The sequence below is a fragment of the Chiloscyllium plagiosum genome, unplaced genomic scaffold (assembly GCF_037043375.1).
Source record: "Chiloscyllium plagiosum isolate Xiang-an unplaced genomic scaffold, Cpla_swu_hap1 HiC_scaffold_18, whole genome shotgun sequence".
Taxonomy (NCBI): Eukaryota; Metazoa; Chordata; class Chondrichthyes; order Orectolobiformes; family Hemiscylliidae; genus Chiloscyllium; species Chiloscyllium plagiosum.
This window is the reverse complement of record NW_028270156.1, coordinates 59,914,294-59,937,586: the sequence shown is the minus strand read 5'-3', so window position 1 is coordinate 59,937,586 and position 23,293 is coordinate 59,914,294. Positions and strand designations below refer to the sequence as shown.

Sequence of the window (23,293 nt, the reverse complement as noted above, 5' to 3'; positions counted from 1 at the left end):
GCCTGAACTGTCCTCAACTGCCACTCTCTTCTGCCTGGTTGAGCTTGTCCTTATCATAAAGAATTTTTCTTTTAACTCTCATCATTTGCTTCAGGTCGGAGGGGTGGCCATAGGTACCTGCAGGGGCTCCAGTTATGTCTCTCTTTGTACACTACGTGGAACATTCCTTGTTCCAGTCCTATTCCGGCCCCCAACTATACCTCCTTCTAAGGTGTATCAATCACATCATTGGTGTTACCTCCCTTCCTCATCTGAAATTGAAAATGTTTATCAATTTTGCTTCCACTTTTCACTCCATTCTCACCTTCACCTCATCCATTCTGACTCCCTCCTTCCCTTCCTCCACTTCTGTTTTCATTTCTGGGGATAGGCTGGCCACCAATATCCACTACAAACCAACTGACTCTCCCACAGTTATATGGACTATACATCCTCACTATACATTCCTGAGTGAAGGGCTCCAGTCCAAAACATCGATTTTTGTGTGGTGTCTATTCATCCGTTGTCATAGCCTCTGCTTGATCTCGCCAATGTACCATGCCTCAGGGCATCTTTGCTTGCAGCGTATGAGATGGACAGCGTTAGCTGACTCACCTGAGTACCTGCCACGTACATGGTGGGAGGTGTCCCCACATGTAATGGTGGTATCCGTGTCGACACTCTGACACATCTTGCAGCGTCTAACATGACAAGGTTGTATGGAGTTGTCCTGAAAGCCAGGTGCGAACAATGATCTATTTGAGGTTTGGTGGTTGTTTAAAGGTGAGAAGTGGAGGTGTGGGGAAGGTCTTGGTGAGGTGCTCATCCTCATTGATAATGTATTGCAGACTGCGAAGAACATGGCGTAGTTTATCGCCTCTTGGGAAATACTGGACAACGAAGGGCACCCTGTCCTGTATCTGTCTCCTGAGGAGCTCATTACAGTTTCTCGCTGTGGCACGTCAGAACTAGCGGTCGATGAGTTGAGCATCGTACTCCGTTTTTATGAGGGAAACCTTGAGTACTCTCAAATGCCTGTCACGTTCCTCATCCTTGTATTCCCCCCTATATTGTATTCACTGTTAACAATGTGGACTACTCTACATTGGGGAAATGAAGTGTAGACTGGGTGACTACTTTGTAGAATATCTTTTTGTCAACTAAAAAGACCCCGAGCTTCCAGTTGCCTTCCACTTCAACGCACCACCCTGTTCCCTGGCCCACATCTCTGTTTCAGGCTTGCTGCCATGCTCTAGTGAAGCTCAGCACAAGCTGGGAGAACAGCACCTTGTTTTCCGCCTGGGAATCCTGCAGCCTTCTGGACTTAATATCAAGTTGAACAATTTTAGGGCTTTCCCAATGGTTTTTCCCCCATCCTCGCACACCAGATCGTATCATCAGGTGGGCTGCTAGCACACACAACCCATTGTCAGCCACTAATTGTCCCCATTAGCAGCTATTCATTCCCTAAAACTGATATTTAACCATTCTTTTGTCTGTCCAACTGGGTTTCTCTCTATTAGGCTCTATTTCCATGTATCTTTTACACCCCCCCCAACCCCATCTTCTGTATGAAAAAAATTCCTTTTCTTAGCTCCCATCTGTTCTGAAAAAGGATCACTGAACCTGAAACGTTAACTCTCTCCACAGATGTTTCCAGACCTGCTGAGATTTTCCAGCAATTTCTGTTTTTCTTCAATATTATATGCATAATTATATTTAATTATTTATTTCCCCACAGCTATCCATTATATCAACTTGGAAACCCTCAGCTTCGGATATTTCGCACCAACTTTTTTATGACCCTTGTAAGGCCTGGAGGCGAGCAGCCAGAGAATACGGTCCAGTTCCGGATTCCTATGGAGTAAGTGGATGCAGTTGGAAATGTGCTCAGCAAAATGGAGTGGGTCGATGCGCATAGTCCTGTTTTAAAGACATCAATATTGAATATTGTTTTCTAGGACACTCAGCTCCTGAAATGAGAGGGTGAACTGCTCCTGAACCTTAACCAGCTCTGCTGTGGTGTCTACAAAATGTGACACTGGTTCATGGCAGCTACTCTAATTTACTGAGAGGCCATTGCAAAGTTATTTCACCTGGACCTTTGGCAAAATCCCGTGCAAACTGTGTTAGAGCATTTATGTCTTGATTAAAATGTGTGCATTTGCAGACATTTTGTTTAAAATGTACTCAGATTATTGCCAAACAGTTCTGATTTCGGCCACTAGAGGTCCTGTGTGAGCCATTAAGGTATTAAAGATGTTTCTGAATGTGGAAAGTACCAGCTTCAGTTAATGGGAGTGTGGAAGATTGAGAGTATAAGCATTTGCAATAACACAAAAATCTATTGAGCTGCTCCTTTGCTGTGACTAATTTGCTATTGCTAGTCAAAGGTATGAACTTCTGTTTTGATGTTGAATAATTGTTAGCCTCTGATTCTGAGTTGTGGAATTGCATTTGCTCATTTCTTTTTTCACACGTTGACTTTTTTTAACATCTTCTATCTCTAACCTGTGTTTTACAGGATGACAAAATTTGATGTGAAGAATTACCTGCAGAGCATCTATAGTGTCCCAGTGGCCGCGGTGAGGACCAGAATTCAATACTGTAAGTAACTGGCAATGCCCGTGAAAAGTATGGCCCCCAGACTGTTACAGTGGACCTTGCTTTAGCATTGACCACAAGTCATGATGAGTGATTAATATTGTCGTGTGCCTTGTCTCTCTAGATGTGTGAGCTAATGTTTGAAGCAAAGTGCTTTGTAGAGATGGAACATTACAACTTTTTCCAATCCTCACTCACTAAATGCTTTTTCAGTTGGAGACACAGAATCGCAAAGCTGTTATGATGCAGAAGGAGGCCAGTCAGCATGTCGTGTCTGCACTGGCTTTCTGAATGAGCATTCAAATGTAGTTCCATTCCTGTCATTTTCCCATATCCCTGAATGTCATTTCTATTTCAGTCATTATCTGATTCCTTCTTGAATGCCTCAGTTGAAACTGTCCCGACCACACTGCCAGCTAGACCTTTGCAAACCCTAAATACTCCATGAAAAAGTTTTTTCTCACATCACATTTGCTTCTTTTGCAAATTGCCTTATATATGTTGCTCTCTCATTCTCAATCTCTTTATAAGAGAGAAGATTTCTCCCTATCAACTCTGTCCAATCCCCTTCATGATTTTGGAACCTTTCCTCGGCCTTTTCCTCTCCATTCAAAACAGTCCCAGCTTCTCCAATCTGTCTTTATAACTCATTTGTCATCCTTGGAATCATTCTTGCAAGTCTCTTCTGAAGTCTGTCAAATATATTCACGTCCTTCCTAAAGTGTTATACCCAGAATTGTGCACAATACTCCACTTGAGGTCTAACTAGTGTATTTGACAAGTTCAGCATACCCTCCTTGCTTCTGTACTCTATGTCCCTGTTAATGAAGCCAATGATACTCTATGCTTCAGTAACTGCTGTACCTGTCCAGACTTGTGCACAGCTGCACCCAGGTCTTTCAGGTCCTGCGCATCCTTTAGGGTAGCACTCTTTATTTTATGCTGTTTCCTTGTACCAAAATATGTCACTTCACATGTCTTTGATTGAATTTCATCTGTCCCCTATCTGCCCAGTCCTTCAACTTATTAAAATCCTTTTTTAATTCTTATATTCCTCAGCACACCAAGATCTAGGTTATTCATACATCTCAGAAAAAGCAAGTGTGCAAAGCTGACCTCGGGAACTTCACTGCCAACCCTCCTCCAGCCCAAATGTACTGATTTAATTTGTGATGTGGAGGTGCCGATGTTGGATTGGGAAGGGCAAGGTCAGAAGTCAAACAACACCTGGTTATAGTCCAACAGGTTTATTTGAAATTGCAAGCTTTTGGAGTGTTGTCCCTCTGAAGGGGCAACATTATGACAGCTTGTGATTTTAAACATATCTGTTGAACTGTAGCCTGGTGCCATCTGACTTGTGACCTGGATTTAATTTACTCTTTGGTTGATTGACAAATAGGAAACAATTTTGTATTTGTGTTGCTGCTTTCCCATTTTCTCAAGGTATGTTGTGTGAGCACTTTGGCCATCAGAATTGAGAACTAATCCTTTTTTTTAACAATCTGCTAACAAGTGGGCTGTACAAATCAATTTTAGCTTGTCTACTGATATGGTCTCACCCTAAACCTATGCCCTCTAGTTCTGGACTCCCCGACCCCAGGGAAAAGACTTTGTCTATTTATCCTATCCATGCCCCTCATAATTTTGTAAACCTCTATAAGGTCACCCCTCAGCCTCCGATGCTCCATGGGAAATAGCCTGTTCAGACTCTCCCTATAGCTCAAATCCTCCAACCCTGGCAACAATCTTGTAAATCTTTTCTGAACCCTTTCAAGTTTCACACCATCTTTCCAATAGGAACGAGACCAGAATTGCACGCAATATTCCAACAGTGGTCTAACCAATGTCTTGTACAGCTGCAACATGACCTCTCAACTCCTGTACTCAATACTATGACCCATAAAAGAAAGCATACCAAACATCATCTTCACTATCCTATCTACCTGCGACTCCACTTTCAAGGAGCTATGAACCTGCATTCCAAGGTCCCTTTGTTCAGCAACACTCCCTCGGACTCTACCATTAAGTGTATAAGTCCTGCTAAGATTTGCTTTCCCAAAATGCAGTACCACGTGTTTATCTGAATTAAACTCCATCTGCCATTTCTCAGCCCATTGGCCCATCTGGTCAAGATCCTGTTGTAATCTGAGGTAACCTTCTTCGCTGTCTGCTACCCCTCCAATTTTGGTGTCATCTGCAAACTTACTGTACCTCTTATGCTCACATCCATTTATGTAAATGACAAAAAGTAGTGGACCCAGCACCAATCCTTATGGCACTCCACTAGTCACAGGCCTCCAGTCTGAAAACAACCCTGCAACACCACCCTCTGTCTTCTACCTTTTGAGCCAGTTCTGTGTCCAAATGGCTAGTTCTCCCTGTATTCCGTGAGATCTAACCTTGCATTTTGGGGTTGAATCGGACTCCTTCCTACTTTGTATTGCAAAGGAATGGAGTGTGGCAGGAAGAGTGGACAGGGATATTCTAGAGGTTGGTCATATTAAGGTAGAATGTCAGAATGCCCAAGCAGTCTGTTGATTGGAGAGAGATACCTTGAATTTAAAAGGGAACAGGACAAACAGCTTTTGATCATTCAACTGTCTGGTGACGCTAGACAGGTTTATATTGAAACCTGGGAAGCCTGTCTGGAAGAACAGATGGCTAAGTGATAGTGGCAAAATAGTGAACACAAACCTTCAGATTTTGTGAGCCAAGGACAAAGGCAATGTGTTCGGTTAATGTCTTGTTGGGAAGCAATCTGAATAGCACTATTAACTTCTCTTCAAATATACTATACTGGGCTGCAACCACTGAATATATATTCTCATGATCACTCAAAACTGCTGTTTAGGTACTAACAAGAAGAGAAACCATAAGAATCAAAGGGTGAAGCGTCCTGATTATAAAGTTGCGTATGTTCAGTTGGTAAGTGAAGGCCAATTCTTTTCTATCTTATTTGCCACAGTTCTCAAAGATTGTCCATGATTAGAATTTCTTCAGCTCTTATCCTAAACTACAATGCCCAATGGTTTAGTTAGCTGTGTAGAGATTAAATGTTTTGTTATTTGGTGCCCCCCAAAAAAGTATTATTCCTTAGAAGCAAATAAATAATTTCCTGGAATTCAATCCTTTACAAAATGTGCATAAATCGTTAAATAAAATTCTATTGCCATACGTAACGTTCTTCACTTTAGTAAAACATTTTCTTGACCATTTAGCAAACGCAGAAAATGGTGGAGAAGCACAGCAGGTCTGGCTGCATCTGTGAAGGGCGAAGCAGTTAATGTTTTGAGTCCTCTTCAGAAATCTTATTTATCATCCAAGCAGCTACATTTGTAGTTTTATTATCTGAGGCTATACCTTCTACTGTGCAAACATTATTTGCAGTAGGAATTCTGGGAAGTGCTTGGAATTCAATACATTTTAGGATACTTTTATTTTAAAATGCTTAACTAAATCTGGGTCAACTCCATATTTGCCTTTTTTAATGAATTTAGATTTTGCTAACACTTGCTAGAGATGAGGCGTCAGTGTGCTTTTTTTGAGTGGAAGTGCAAACATAAAGTATAAGCAGTCATTCATTTACAACTAATGTCAAGGAATAATATCAGCAGACTCCAGTCTAGCCTTGATAATTGAGTGTGACTCAAATGTCTACAGTTGAGGAAGAGAATAATCTTCTTGAATGCCATTGTGGTGTGCAGCTGTGCCAGGTAATATCTCAGAAACGCTGACCTTTGCAGTATGTTCCAAAGAACAATTTCATAAGATTTTGGTTACTTGTTCATCACTCATCACTGTTTGATAGTAATTGACAAAATAGATCTGGTTAATGAGTGGACACTTGGCAGATGAAATTTAATCCAGAGAAGTACTTAGGGAGGATATTCCCAGGAGAATATCCAGTGAAGTTATATGGGTAGAATTGAGAAATATAAAAGGGATAATTGCCTTTGTTGGGATTGTATTATATGTCATAGTCAGGGTTGTAATGGTAGGGGGTTTTAACTTTCCAGACATAGACTGGGACTGCCATAGTGTTCATGGCTTGGATGGAGAGGAATTTATTAAGTGTGTACAAAAACATTTTCTGATTCAGTATGTGAACATACCTACCAGAGAAGGTGCAAAACTTGAACTTCTCTTGGGAAATAAGGTAGGGTAGATGACTGAGGTGTCACCTCCGGACCTTGGGGTCAGTGATTGTAATTTCATTAGTTTTAAAATAGTGATGGAAAAGGCTAGACCAGATCTAAAAGTTTAATGTCCAAATTGAGTAAGATCAAGAGTAAGGTCAGGCAAGAACTTTCAAAAGTTGATTGGGAAAGCCTAGTCACAGGTAAAGGGATGGTTGGAAAATGGGAGGCCTTTAAAAATGAGTTAATGAGAGTTCAGAGACAGTATGTTCCTGTTAGTGTCAAGGGCAGGGCTGGTATGCCTAAAGAAATTAAGACTCTGGTCAAGGGTTTAAAAAAAGGCATAAATCAGGATCGAGTGAATCCCTAGAGGAGTAGAAGGGCAGTCAGAGTATATTTGAGGGAAACAAGGAGGACAAAAAGAGGACATGAGATATTTTTGACAAATAAGGTTAAGGAGAATCCAAAGGAATGTATTAAGAGAAAAAGAGTAACCAGGGAGAAAAAGAGAATAGGGCCCTTTAAAGATCAACATGGCCATCTAATTGTGGAACCAGAGGAAATGTGTGAGATACTAAATGAATATTTCACGTCAGTATTTACTGTGGAGAAGGACACGGAAGATAGATAACTTGGCGAAATAAGTAGTGATATATTGAAAGTGTTCACACTACAGATGAGGTCCTGGAAGTCTTAAAACACAAAGTTGGATAAATCCCTGGGACCTGATTAGGTCTATCCCAGAACTTTATAAGAAGCTAGGAAAGTGATTACTTGGCCTCAGGTAGGAGACAGGGTGGTGGTGGCCTGTGACCAGCAGTGTGCTGCAAGGCTTGGTGCTTAGTCAATTGCTTTTCATCATCTACATAAATGATTTTGGATGTGAAGATAGGAGGTATGATTTGTAAGTTTGCAGATGACACCAAAGTTGCTGGTGTAGTCAACAGTGAAGAAGGTTATTTTGGAGTATAGTAGGACCTTGAGCAAATGGGCCAGTGGGCCAAGGACTGGCAGATGGAATTTATTTTAGATAAATGTGAGGTGTTGCAATTTGATAAGGCAAGTCAGGACAGGACTTGTATAGTTAATGGGTTGTTGCCAAACAAAATCTCGGAGTGCATATGCATTGTCCCTTAAAAACACAGGTAGACGGGGTGATAAAGAAAGTGTTTGCCATGCTTGCCTTCATTGCACTGACTAATGAGTATAGGAGTTGGGATCCATGTTGTGGCTGTACAGGACACTGGTTAGGCCACTTTTGGAATACTACGTTCAATTCTGGCCACCCTGCTGTGGGAAAGATGTGAAACTTGAAAGGGTTCAGTAAATATTGACAAAGATGTTGGAGGGATTGGAAGGTTTGTGATGTAGGGAGAGACTGAATAGGCTGGGGCTTTTTTCCCTGGAGTGCCTGAGACTGAGGGATTACCTTCTGGAAGCTTTTTAAAATCATAAGGGGCATTGGTAGGGTGAATACCAAAGGTCTTTTCCCCAGGGTAGGGGAGTCCAGAACTAGATAGCATAGGTTTAGGGTGAGAGGTGAAAGATTTAAAAGGGACCTGGGAGGCGGCGACGGGGGGGGAGGGGCAACTTCTTCACATAGAGGGTGGTGCTTGTGTGAAATGAGCTGCCAGAGGTGCTGGTGGAGTTGGGTACATTTACAAAATTTCAAAGGCTTCTGGATGGGTATATGAATAGGATGGGTTAGAGGGAAATGGGCCAACTGCTGGCAAATGGGACTAGTTCAGTTTTGGATATCTAATTAGTGCGGATGTGTCGGACTGAGTACTGTATAACTTAATACACTAATTATCAGGTGAAGGTGAAGCTGAGGTGTAGGAAATATTTTAATGCAGCTTATTGTTGTGATCTGGGCTGCACAACCTAGAAAGCCAATTGAATTTTAAAGAGAAGTGAATAGCTACTTGAAAAGAAAAATTGCAGGGCCATGGAAAAGGAGCAGGGAAGTGGGACTAATTCATTACCTTACTTGAAGAGCTACAACTGACATGATGAACAACTGGCCTCCTATTGTGCTATTATTTTGTGTGGTTGACTTCCTCCAACAAAACCTGCAACTACTCCTGTCCCTCTACCAGTCTGTTTAGCTGAATTTGACATTGATACTTTTGCTTACTGTATCATCAAATCTAACCGTCTTTAAAATGTATTATTAAAGATTTGAATGTAAAAGGTTATGCTTCTCCCATGTCCTTGAAGATCATTGTCCTCTCTATACAAACAGTGCTAAAGAAAGCTGAGCGTGGGTGGTGGTTTGCAAATTCTGTATTTCATCTGAGCAACAGTTGAATAAGAGAGCAAATGTCCAAAGAATGTGGTGAATACTGCTGCAAGTTGTTTTACTGGACACAGGGCAATGGTAAAAAATGTCTGGCAGATGATTCAGAATTAAATGACTGGCTGGGGAAGAGGAAGGTTAAGGCTTCCCTGGAGCAGCTTGTTCTTGGTAAACAGGAAACATTAATTTTTATTTTAGCAATTTTTTTTAATCCTTTATAAGCTTAGTCGGAGCAGTGTGTCAGGTCAGTAAGTGTTGTGCTTGCTCACTTGTTTACAAGCTGCCAAATAATGGGATTGGGACAGATTTAAAGACCGCTAATAGGCAATAAAACCAGAAAGAGAGGTAAAAGACTTTTTCTAAGGAGCCAGTAAGCCCTGTGAAGCATAATTTCTCACCGATTGTGTGTTAAGCCCAAGGTTTCTTATAACTCCCAACCTCTGACTTTCTAATATAGATATCTAAATAGTTTTCTGAGGAAGAGAATTCAGTCTAAATTGAACCCAAAGACTCACTTGCCTTCAACTTTGCCTGTGGAATGGCACATTGAGGTAGGGAGAGCTTGTGTAAAGTACATGGTCAGACATTTATACAACTGGGGGGGTGAAAATAAAAGAATCTGCATTTTAGATTTCAATAAGATCCCTAATAATGCCTATCCTAACGTTGCAAATCACTGAGTATGCAGCAAGCTGCTTTGAAGTTAAGTAACATTGTTATGCTATCAAACACCTAGTTTATCTGAGGATTTGCGATTGAAAGTGAACAATATTTTATGTGGTGCCTTTCATCCCCATCCCTCAGAATATCCCAAAGTGTATCACAGCTGTTGAATTATCTTGTAGAGTAGTTACTGTTGTTATGCAAGAAAATATGATTGTCAGTTTTGTGCTTTGTGAGGTCCCACAGACAGAAGTGAGCAAAATGACCATTTAATTTGTTTTGGTGTTGATTGAATATACAGAGAAATCTCGATTACCTGGCATTCAATCAACTGAATTTCGGATTATCTGAACAAGATCGCAAGGTCCCATTGCTGGATAACATAGCTAGCCATGCATCGTTTATCGGCATTTTATTAACTGAATGAATTACTCTCGATCGTGTTGTTCAGATAATTGAGATTCCTCTGTATATGTTGGTCAGACCATGGGAGGCTCCATGAAATTGCTGGAAAAGTTCAGCAGATCTAGCAGCATCTGTGGAGAGAAATCAGAGTTAGCGTTTCTTATCCAGTGACCTTTGCTTGGAGGTTCACGAATCTTTTCTATCTACCTGAGTGGGTGTATTTGGGGTCTTTGTTCAAATCTTATTGGAATACTGAATGGTCTGACGATGTAACACATTCCCTCAAGAGTAGCCTCTGCAGTGTGGTTTTTTTTTAGATTAGATTAGATTACTTACAGTGTGGAAACCGGCCCTTCGGCCAAACAAGTCCACACCGCCCCGCCGAAGTGCAACCCACCCATACCCCTACATTTACCCCTTACCTAACACTACGGGCAATTTAGCATGGCCAGTTCACCTGACCTGCACATCTTTGGACTGTAGGAGGAAACCGGAGTGGTTTGAACCCATAAGCTGACACACAGTCAAGAATCTTTCTAAATGACGAAAGCTGACATTTGAAGTCTTTCATACTATGCTGCTTACCTTTTCAATTGTGTGTTTTAAGGCAACACACAGTACATTGTTTGAACACACTGAAGATACCAAGCGAAGATGACAGATCATTGTCGGATCAATAAAAATCCCTGACTCCGAGCTTGGTATCTCTTAAGAGGCAGCACCCTGAGCCTCGCTTTTTCTCAACCAATGTCTAACTCCGTGTGAACTAAAGTGGCTCTGTTCTTAATGCATTCACTGCCCTTTAATATGTGGATAGATGTGCCAGAAAATTAGTATCTGGGACATGCTATGCTGGTTATCTATTGAGCATTCAAAACAGGAATGTGTGTAAAGGCTTCCTATAACAATATAATTTTCTTCTTGAGATTTTGAAAAAACCCAGCAATTTCTATTCAGGATGTTACCAGACCTCTCTAGTTTATTGAATTTTACGATTAATATCATTTTGGTTTAATGTATGTGTTATGTTGCAGTTAACTGCATCTTGTATCCCAGTGGAGAAGAATGTGGTCATAGCCACAAATGTTGACTTTTTTTTTCGAGATGTCACCTTGTTCCTCAGAGGTTAGGTCATTCTGATTTGGAAGGCACATTCAAATCCATTAGGTTCAAAAAGTACTGTCTTATGAAGAACTTTGCAATTAAAGCAGAGCATTTCAGCATTTTGTGTGGCAGCTGAATATTATAATTTGTAAGGCTGTGCAATTGTTTGAACAAAATATTGCCCAAGTCTCTGTTGAGCTATATTAAAATGAGTGAGATTTTACTCTTCCATTGATGTTTATAGTATGTCGTCTTTACGTGAAACAGTAAAGAATCATATGAGAACTTTGGTTGTTTGTAAATGAAAATTCATATTATTATAACCTCAGGATGTTGCAAAAGTGCTTTTTAGCTAACAGGAAAGCCCCACTAATAGCAATAAATTGAATAATAGACTGGAATTGTACAGAGGCCATTCAAGCATTGTGTCTATACTGGCTCTTTGAGGGAACAGTCCAATGAGGCTGTCTTTTTTTCCCCCCATAATTTGTACTTTGTCCTTTTCCAAATACTTATCCAAATCACTCTGAAAATTAAATTTGCCTCCACCGTCATTTTAGACAGTAAATTCCAGATAACCATAAATTACTGCATTAAAAAAAAGTCCTGGTTCTTCTATCAGTTAATTTGAATTTGTGTTGGCTGGTTACTGACCCTCCTGCCGGTGGAAGCGGTTTATGTATTAATTCTTTTTACTTTATTAAAACTTTAGGAATTTTCTCTTAAGTCTCTCCTCAGTCTTTGTTTTATGGAGAACCACCCCAATTTCTTCCGTTTCTCCACATAACTAATACCATTCCGCTAAGTTTCCTTTGCATTCCCTATAAATGTCTTTACGTTTTTATTCCCTAAAGTGTGACTTGACGATTGCCAATTGATTTGTATTTGGTGCTGTTGCTACTTGAGGAAGGTTTGGCCAAACATTAGAACTGCTTTTGCTCTTCGAAAAGAGGTGGGGGATCTTTCTATGTATTCCTAATGAGGCAAATGGCTTTTCTTTCAAGTGTGTATGTTGTTTGGATAATGCAAACTTTCCACTAAACAGGTTTAGTGACTATTCTATTAGCGATCTTCTACAGTGTAATTTTTCTATAGCGGTTTTCCATAGTGTGGTTTTCTATCGCTCATGGTTGCAAAGGAACACAGCTGTTGTACTGTAGCAGAATGACGTGTAGTATGCTCAAGACTTGGGGCTTAACTCTGTAACCTATTAACTCAGGGTCATGAATTCTGCCACTAAGCTTCGGCTGAAGAATGGTGTAAAGATATAACATTCTTAGTGGTCATTCATTTGGAGCATTCATTTAAAGGCATTCATGTTTCATTCTGTTTGAGGTACTTGAAGGTCATTTAAAAATATATTACTTATTTTCCTGCGTGTGTAATGATTACAGAGAAACCTCAAAATATTTTTGAATTGTATTATTCTCCAAGTGAAAATGATCTTTAAATTTCTTAGGATTAAGAAACTGTGCATGGGTTCCATTTGGAATTGTGGTGTATGTTATTCACTGCTGTTGCTGCTCCATGGTAGCGACACGAAGCCCTGCTTCATTAGAACTGCTAACATGTTATACATTGGTCTGTTTCTCATGAGTTATAGAATCTTACAGTACAGAAGAGATCCTTCAGCCTATCATATCTGTACCAACAAAGAAACCCCATCACCTATTTATACTAATTTCACTTTCCAGCACTTGGTCTTGAATGTTGTGACATTTGGAGTGCTCATTCACATGCCTTTTAAAGGTTGAGGCTTCTTGTCTCTACTACCCTCCCATGCAGTGCATTCCAGATTCCCACCACTACCTGAGGGAAAAGAAAATCTCACAAATCCCCAATCTTCCTGTCTTTCACCGAAACATTACTCTGCCTCATTATTGACCCTTCAACTAAGTGAGACAACTGCTTCCTATCCACCATGTTCATGCCCCTCATAATCGTACGTACCTTGATCAAATAGCCCTTTGTTTTCTTTAGAGTAGAAAAGACTAATCTGACTGGGATTTGAGTTCCCAAACATTGTACACCAATTGGTTGCTTAATTCTTCCTATGACATGTGGGCTAGTTTTCTTATGAATGTAATTGGAATGCCAAGGGTAAATACCAGCAATTGATAGATCTTGCAATGCAGTAGATGTCTTGAATCATTTCAGGATGGGTTCTGCATCCCTCATATCCTCATGTTTCCTGATCCCAGATATAGGCTGAGTCTAAGACAGCTGTACAGGAGGTTAGCTTTCCAGCATTCTATCTCCATACTGTAATCTTGCTGTCATCTCTTTGCAAATCTGATGGTACACTTCAACTACATTCACATCGCAAAATGCCAGGCTCTCTGGATTAAGATATTTAGATTAAGGTTGTCTGGATTGTGAGTGTATTGTTTGAGGTGTTGATGTTTTACACATTAGCTTGCATGTCATCTTAAACTCTTCACGTGGAAGGTTTCTTATTGTAGACTGTATTTTATTTTCAGATCAATTTCGATTCATTTATCAAAAAGACAAGACAATGCCTACTTTCAGTGTACATTGGAGATCTAGTTGAAGGAGGTTGCTAAACTTGAGAGAGTGCAGAAAAGATTTACAAAGTTGTTTCCAGGACTGGAAGGTTTGAGTTATAAGGAGAGGCTGAATAGACTGAGGCGCTTTTCCCCTGGAGTGTCAGAGGCTGGGGGATGACCTTATGGAGGTGTTTGAAATCATGAGGGGTATGGATAGGTGAATAGCCAAGGTCTTTTTTCTAGGTGGGGCAAGTCCAAAACTAGAGGGCATAGGTTAAGGTGAGAGGGGAAAGATTTTAAAAAGGACCTAAGGGGTAACTTTTTCAGGTAGAGGGTGATGCGTGTATGGAATGAACTGCCAGAGGAAGTGGTGGAGGTGGTTACAAATACTGCATTTAAAAGGCATCTGAATGGGTATTTGAATAGGAGGGGTTTCGAGACGTATGAGCCAAATGCTGGCAAATGGGTCTAGGTCAGATTGGGATGTCTGACTGTTGCAGGTGAGTTGAACCGAAGGGTTTGTTTCTGTGCTGTATGACTGTTTTACAATCAAATGCATTGGTAACTGTAACCAAAAGCTTTTAGCCTCTAGATGGCAGTGTTGTCTTGAACAAATTGCACTTCCTGCTTTTCATAAAGCAGGTTGTTTCTCTCTAGACTGGATGGAAGTACACCATCTTGGATATTTATTCTGTAATGTGTAATCCTACCTTTGAATCGTCTTATACTTTCAAAATCCATTTCTGGTGAAATAATAGATATCCACCTTCAGATTAGATTAGATTACAGTGTGGAAACAGGCCCTTCGGCCCAACAAGTCCACACCGACCCGCCGAGGCGCAACCCACCCATACCCCTACATTTACCCCTTACCTAACACTATGGGCAATATAACACAGGCAATTTAGCATGGCCAATTCACCTGACCTGCACATCTTTGGACTGTGGGAGGAAGCCGGAGCACCCGGAGGAAACCCACGCAGACACGGGGAGAACGTGCAAACTCCACACAGTCAGTCGCCTGAGGCGGGAATTGAACCCGGGTCTCTGGTGCTGTGAGGCAGCAGTGCTAACCACTGTGCCACCGTGCCGCCCTTCAGTGCTGGGACCGCGAATCAGATATATACAGAGCTCAGCCTCAGAAAATGTGGGTGCTCCATTTAGAGTGGCACTGTATGAATTGTCAGTTGCTTAGTGTAAATGATGATCAATCCTGTGGTTATGGAATGTAACATTCATTTTTGATGAGTGCTGTTGGGGGATGTGCTCAGGAGCTTTTTCCTCACTGATTTTGTGTGGTTGTCTTCGTAAGTACATAACGGTTACTTTGACCTCTGTAAGGAATGTAAGTATGACTGAAGAGGCTTTGTGGTAGGTCTTAACTGAATGAGAGCATTAGGATACTGTCGAGATTCATTGGTTGATGTGTTAAAGAGCAGGGTCTGTCTATCCATATTGGTAGAAAATAGTAGATCAAGGAACTGTCTTGCCCATCTCACTCTTCTCGAGATACCATTTCAGTAACTTGATTTTGTGTTCCTTCAAGCCTACTCTCCTTTGAAATCTAAAGATGAAACACCCTATTAATGGGCCATCCTTTAGTTGATTTGTTTAGGGTAAAAAAATACACATTCCATCCACTTTCAGTTGTTTTTATACTTTGTCTGGAAGCTAATTGTCTGTTCCCGTGTGAAAAAGGTGACTGATTCATTAAATGCTTAAAACTTTCTCTGAACTCCACTGAACAATATGAAACAAAGGTTCGCCTTCAAATGCGTGACAAATACGGTGTAAATCTCAGTTCTATTCTGTTATAAAGAAGCAAATAATGAAAACAAAGTTATGTGAATGGACACAAAGCATGTGCCATCTCCACAAATTATTTTCTGGTGCATTCTCCAAGCCGTTGCCCCACTGGGTTGACTGACTCATTACAGTCTAATCACTGGAATTATTTTCTTTTTGAAAGTTCTTTTAAAAAGCATAATCATTGTATAATCATTCTAAAATTCCACTGGAGTAATGTAGTTAGCAATTGCATTGTCTTCAGTTGAGATGAACCAGAGCACCAAGGGGCATTGTACACCATCAGACTTACCCTTTTAAGATACATTTTAATCAAATTTTTCACTGGCTTTGTGTTGACGTAGTGGGTAAAGACCATGTGCTGTGAAGCAGAGATGCAAGTTTTGATCTGAAGTATAACTTTACTCATAAATGACCAGTGAACTGACTTATGGATAACACAGCTGTTCCTTTTCTGTAGTTCTTTATTTCCCTTATGAGCGATGTCATTTTGTATTGAAGTGCAGATTTCTCTGCATTTTACAATTTTAAAGAAGTTCTGTGTCTGGAGTACTACCTTCCTCAAACTAAACTCGTCTTATACATTCTTAATCGGCATGCGTATTTGATTATGCTTTATGAATTTTAAATCATGTAAAATTAAATAAGGGTGTTTTGTCTTCTGCATTCCTGCTTAGCTGTAAAAATGGAAAGAAAAGTAATTTTCTGATGGCTAGATTAAGGACCACCACCACAGATGTTGCATACTGAGTCTGTTAAATGTTTGGATGGTGAAAGATCTTAATATTCAAGTTTGAGTCTTTCTGTAAATATTAAGGTAGAAACTAAACAACCAAAATGTAAGAGACTTCAGCACTTGTGACGATTCACTTACTTAGTAATATCTTTGCAAGAGTATTGATCTGTCTTTTTAAAAGAAACCTTTTTGTTTTGATAAAATGTCTGGCAAAGAGAGCAACTTTTTAAATCTGTCTGAAACATGAATAGGTTTAAAATTATAGTAGAAGCTGTCAACTGACAAATCTCGCCAGCAGGTGCTTTCTTGAAAGCAGTTGTTTACAGTAACAGGATGTTTTCAGTAAGTGCTAGTGTCTTATTTCCTGGTTTTTATTTTTGCTTTATGTCCTTGAAATGTAATTGGAAAACCATTTTCAGCTGCATAAGTGTATAGAATACATAAATGTGTGCAAGAGTGTGTGGCATGTTTATAGTGACACTTGTTCCTGAGGGAGTATATGATGTTTGGAAAACTGCATTGCACCCCATAGCACGCTTTGCCATGCTCAGCTACATGTGTGACTGGAAAGCAAAAGTGTTTATGCAATGATATATTATACTTCTGGGGTTATTTTATTAGCCTTTAAACCCTGCCAGTTACAATGGTCAAGCCCACTTTTGGCTCCTGTTTATTGAAGTGTTGACATTAGTGAGGAAAAGGAGCAGCAAACACTAAAATCCTGATAGTATACAGTGTCAAAACATTAAACTAAAACTAGTCTTGCATCTAAGTAAAAGAAAATTCCTTTCCTAATTTCTATTTTTCTATTTATTTCCCTCATTGTGTATGCTGTTTTCCTGTTTTTGAGTAAGTTTTTCTTGCTTTCATATTTCTGACATTCATTCCACAGTCTAGCATCTTTCTTCCATTTTTTCTCTCGGCATTAGCCTTTCACTCAGCCACCCTGTTCTTCTGTAGTTTCCCAATCTTCCAGTTGTGCGCTTGTATCCTTTTCCCTGCTTTTTGCTTGCTTCTGTGATATTAAGTGTCATCTTAAAAATTCTAAGGCCATATTTATTTCTGATCCTTTCACTAAGGCCTGCTTTTATTTGGTGCTTTCACATCCTGTCTTGAGTAACCAATTAAATGCTTTTAAAGAGTAGTCACAAAATATCATAGTGATATAGTTAAGTTATGTAGCCATTTGTAGGAGGAAATACGTTAGTCCATTTGCACGTAAGATCGAAATCTGCAATAAGTATTGCTGAGGCAAGGAGCGAGTTTTGAGAAGATTTGTAGCTCGGGTTGAGATTCTGGATGTAGGTTTGCTCACTGAGCTGGAAGATTCATTTCCAGACGTTTCGTCACCCTACTAGGTAACCTCTCCAGTGGGCCTCTGGGCGAAGTACTGATGATTCCTGCTTTCTTTGGGTTGGTGATGTCATTTCCGGTGGTGATGTCATTTCCTGTTTTTTTTCTCAGGGGGTGGTAGATGGGGTCTAACTCGATGTGTTTGTTGATAGAGTTCCGGTTGGAATGCCATGTTTCTAGGAATTCTCGTGTGTGTCTCTGTATGGCTTGTGTTATCCCAGTCAAAGTGATGTCCTTCCTCATCTGTATGTAAGGATACTAGTGAGAGAGGGTCATGTGAGTTTGTGGCTAGTTGATGTTCATATCGTCTGGTGGCTAGTTTTCTGCCTGTTTGTCAAAGCATTTTGTCAAAACTCTGTTTTGTGCACATCTGGACATTTCCACAAGAGTACAACTTCATAGGGAAAGCCAACCTTTATCCTGAATGAGAAAAGAGTGCTGACTGTTTTGTCGATATTAGAGGCATTGCTGTGGAATATGTACCATTTAGTGATGTTTAACAAGTCAGTCTTGGACTTTGTTTACATTTTAACCCAGGCAGGCTGACTTTGGTAAAACATTACCCTCAGAAATGAACCAGTAAATGGTTCTCACCTATTTTGTTGAGTCAAAACATGTGCATTGCCTGCAAAGAACTGGGACCTGTGTATTAACATATCTTGCTTCCAGTAGACACTGTGAGCCTGACTGACCATCCTAAGTTAGGTGACAGTGTAAGTCCTTTCAAATTTAGGATGCTCTAACAAATATTGGCCAATTACAGAGCTGCATCTAATGTTGAGTACTTCTCAGTTACATATGAGCAGGCTGGTTGGTTACAATTGGTAATGACCAGCTCATCTATTTTATTGATGTTTGCTGAGGGGATAAATATTGGCCAGAACACCTTGAGGAGATTGCCTTGCTTCTCTTTGATACAGTGCTGAGGTATCCACATCCATCAGACACGGTAATCAAGCCTCAGCTTAATATCTTACCTGAAATGTGGCATCTCTGACCCAGAACCCTGTCAGCTCAGATTTTGTACTCTATTTTCTGGAGTAGCAATTAAATCCGCAGGCACTGATTTAGGCAAAAGTGTTATCCATTGAGCCACAGCTGACCTTTTGTGACTATTATTTGTGGACTGTGTCTTTGTGGTTTATTTTGCTGAGTCCCATTCTTGTATTAATTTCCATCTGAATGGCTGCTTTATTGGTAAAGCTTAGAACATCTTGCTGTATGAGTCTTTTTTCCTCTTGGTCCTCTTGAACTGAGCTATTATGCATTCAAAGCAGTGCACAAACAAGGTAATTTTATCCAATGCCCAGATTGCCATGTGATGGAAAACATGTTTTTTTTAAAATACATTAGCAGACATTAGTAATGTTAAACACTGCTGTGCACTATTGACATTAGTAATGTGTGACTAAAAAAGAATGATGTTTGGAATTATGTATTGTTTCCTGGGCAGACTCCTAAATGGGTAGGATGTAGGATAATTGATATTAGTAATTGATGAAAATAAGTGCCAAGTTAAAATGAAGTGTAGATGATCCCTGCAGATTTTCTGCCCTGACACACACTCATTTGTTCTTTGTCTCCCCCTACTTTGTGCTGAATCTTGCCATGTCTGTTTTCACAAGCCCTTGCAGCCCTCCAAAGTATACACTTTAAGTGGCTATTATTAATTTGTAACATGGAAGTTGATAATTGATTTGATTATTAATGGTATCACAGTTGAGTGCAATCCTGTCTTTGCACAGCATCCACACAAGTCCACTTTCTAGAATTCATTTCAAGATAGTTCTCAAAAACAAAAATTGTGGGTTTCTTTCCACCTCTTCCAAGCTCTGAGGGTAGTTGTACTGCCCTCTGTGAACTAACATAGTACAGATTGGGAGTTGATTTTGAGATTTGGCCTTTTGAAATTTACCTATTAATCCAATGTATTATCCAGAAATACTGAAGAATCTGCACTGTGGGATTTCGGCAGCTAAACTGGTTTGCTAATCATAGGCTTAGGGTGTTGCACATTGTCAACTGTAATAAGCTTGAAATCAACATATTTCTCCTCTTCTACCTCCTTGAGCAGCCCCTCGTGTTCCTAATTTTATTATCATTGATCCTTTTGTTATGACAGGCCTGGGCAGGATAACAGTCATTCTGGACTTGAGGTTTCCTTGAGATGACATCACTTTCTCTTGTAAACCTGTAAACTTTCCTATTTGTAATTATAGATCTTGTTTCAAGGATGCTGCTGGCAAAAATGTAATTTTAGTTTGATTGTATATCTGTCTTAAGTGTTTTCGGAAATGTAGCAGACAGCCATTGATCTTGTTGCACGATCGATCTGTAGGCATTAATCTTGTGCCTAAGGCTGTCAAACAGCATCTATTATATTCCATTGACAATTAAAATACCTTCTAGGTGCAAGATAGGAATTCTGTCTGCAGAGCCAAATTTCTACAGTGAGTCTTCAGGCTTAAAATCATTTTGGTAAGCCTAACTATTTCATGTATCTCCAGATTGGATATATTGTTCAGAGGATGTCAGTTTGTCATTGTATGAAAGAGAAGGTATGGTTTTGGAAGGATGCTGTAATGAAATGAAAGGATTTTTGAATTAAAAATATTTTGTATGGAAGATAAGGTTTTGCTCCCTGTGAACATCTACAACTACACCCACCTCTCCCCCACTAGTACCATCCACCTTTAATCTTAGAAATTGGACCTGTGGTATATGTGCAAGAGATGTTTTAAGCCACAAAAGATTCTGCTAATCCAAACTTTATCTGCCTTCATTTTAACCCTCAGCACATCCTGGTACTCACCACCCTTCTGCTCATTGACTTTGGCTTATAATCTGACAATGCCTTGATGTTACGTGTCTGTACTCATCTACAGTCATGAAACTCTTCAAGATATTGTTGTACCCCCAATTCTGGTCTTTTGTACATCCTGATGTCCATCACTCTCTCTTTGGTGATTGAACCTTCAGCTGGCTAGGCCCTAAAGTGTAGAATTGCTTCCATAAATCTCAACCTTCTTGAAAACTCAACTTAATATTTCAATTTTTTCCAAGTGTTTGGTCACTTGTCCTTGTAGCTCCTGTAGTGGAACAAAGACAAACTCTACTCTATAATCAAAAACAAAAATTGCTGCAGAAACTCAGCAAGTCTGGTTGCGTCTGTGGAGAGAAAACGGAGTTAGCATTTAGTGTCCAGTGACCTTTCAGACTGTTCTGAAACCTTCCATAGATTGCAATTATCTTCGAAGTCTCAGGTATGACTCCCAACCAGTGGAGCATTTTCTCCCAGATTCCTATTAACTCATGTTTAGCTAGGGCTTCTTGATGCCACACTCCGTCACATGCAGCCTTGATGTCGGGAGCACCCATTGTGACCTCACATTTGGAGTCCTTTTGCTTATGTAATGCAAATGTCGGTCAATTATGTACAGTTAATTGTTTAACCGTGTTTATATCTTGGTTAATAAGTGTTGTGATAGAAATTATTGATGTGCATCATTGAGCTTTGTTAGTTATCTAATCAAGACATATACAAGGCAGTAGTTGTCTATCATGAAAGATAAACATCAGCATGCTTTGTGTGCCTGTTTTGGAATTTACTGTCCATTCTTAGAGTAAAGTTCTCCTGTTTGGCAGTCTGAATTATTTAAGAAGTTATAGTTACATAATATTTTTGAATTTAAGAATCAATTTTATGCGCCATATATTTACAGTCCAGACCTAACTTGAACAATTGTGGAGTTGAGTATTTCTGTCAGTAACTCTTGATAGATGAAAGACAAACCAGTATTGATTAGGTGGCTGCTCCTCATTTTGTTAGTTTGAATGATTTGTGAAGAACTCAACCATTGGATTTGTTTGTTTAATCATTTCAAGAAATTATTCAAGCTGCTGAGTTATTTGAACTGACTTCAGGAGTTTGTGCTCATTACTTGTTTTTACATAAAGGCTGTGGTCATTTAATCCATTAAAGTGTCTGGAACATGCTTTTTTTCTGTAGTGATGGCATATAGTGGATATTCAGCATGCAATACAGAGACAAAAAAAACGTTCATTCATAGTGCACTGTTGGCAACTTCTGCACAGAAAGTCTCACTTCAGTCTCTAAGTGGTGTGGGCTTGTCCTATGGGAGCTAACCTTTGTACTTGGCTTGTAAACGTTTACCGGAGTTTGAATTGAAACAGTACTGTTGCTGTCAACTGTACATTAAGAAGCATATGAAAAGGGAGAAGCCATTCAGCTTTTTGTGCCTGTTTCACCATTTAATTAGATTGTGCTTAGTCTGTAACTTAACTCCAAATATCCACCTTTGATGTCCACTCCTTAATATCATTGCCTAACGTAATTTCAGAATGGAGATTAATAGAATTATCGATTGATCGAGCCTCAGCAGAATTTTGTGATAAAGTCCGTTCCAGATTTCTATCGCCTATTTTTTGTGCAATGATAAAGATGCCAATCGTCTGGCCTTAGATAGTTTTAAAATATCTCCATTTATTATGCTTCTCTGTGAAATCTTAAAACTGTTTTCAGACAAGGTGGAACAGGCACTGATGTGATGCAGGCTGAGTGGAACCTGTTACAGCTGGCTATGCTAAAGCATTAGTATGTGTGGGAAAGATTGGTTTCGAATTTACATTCACAATATTTTGTTGTCAAATTTTGGTTCTGATTTATCCCTAGAATTCAAATGTAAGAAAAGATCACAGCCAATTGTAGTTAAAACGCTCTGTGGATAAATGAGAATTTTCACTTCATTTTCACTCCTTTTGCTGAAGAGATTCCAGTGATCTGATACCAAATGCTGCATTCTGGTAAACAGACATCAGACATGATACTGGAGTGTGGGCAGTGAAATTAGGAGTGAACCATTCAGTCAGTTGTTGAAGGAAAATGGAGAAAATTTGAAAGTGGGAACTGATGATAGGAAAGGACTTTACAATGTTATCGTAGACGTGATTATTAAAATAATAATTAAACCAAACAAGAATTAACATGGCATAGCAGTCACCAGAATAATAACAGTGTGACGTCTAATCACAAAACTATCAGTGCTAAATCTGTAATATTATTACAAGGGAAAATATCAGTTAATAGACTTCAAGTTGTGACCCTTCTGACCTCAAGAATTCTACCTTCTGATTCATTGTGTTGATGTAAAAGTATTTGAGACTGCTATTAAGTCAAGCTGTCAAAGCAGCTTTTTAAGCACTTATCCTTTGTATGTAGGTCAGAAGTCACACGACATCAGCTTATAGTCCAACAGGTTTATTTGAAATCACAAGCTTTCAGAGTGCTGCTCCTACATCACATGAAGTCGTCAGATGACTTCGCCTGACAAAGGAGTGCTCTGAAAGCTTGTGTTTTCAGATAAACCTGTTGGACTATAGCCTGATGTCGTTTAACTTTTGACCTAGTCCAACATCAGCACCTCCACAGCACACCTTTGTATGGAGGCATGACAGGCAAGGGTTACATTTGTTTAAGGCTAGCAACTGAAGGGTAGCTATAAATTGACCATCTTGGTTTGAGGCTGGCTTCATATAACGGTGACAATGACAGTTTTCCATTTCCCTGGCTTGTTACAGCAACGCACCATTTTAATGATCGCTTCTACCGAGACCAATTTTTTTTTGTAAATTTCTAGAATTCCAATTCTCAAACATCCATGGGGAGAGCTGAACTCTTATT

The 23,293-nt window shown here is 39.7% G+C and overlaps 1 protein-coding gene across 2 annotated transcripts in view; it reads left to right on the top strand.

The window, feature by feature from the left end:
• mrpl23 (mitochondrial ribosomal protein L23) overlaps positions 1–23,293 on the top strand; it is an 85,705-nt gene that overhangs the window by 7,822 nt on the left and 54,590 nt on the right. For both annotated transcript variants that reach the window (XM_087996711.1, XM_087996712.1), the window contains exons 2-4: positions 1,721–1,843; positions 2,504–2,586; positions 5,435–5,508. In XM_087996711.1, coding sequence (XP_087852837.1) covers positions 1,721–1,843; positions 2,504–2,586; positions 5,435–5,508 — 280 coding nt within the window. The remainder of the gene's footprint in view (positions 1–1,720; positions 1,844–2,503; positions 2,587–5,434; positions 5,509–23,293) is intronic.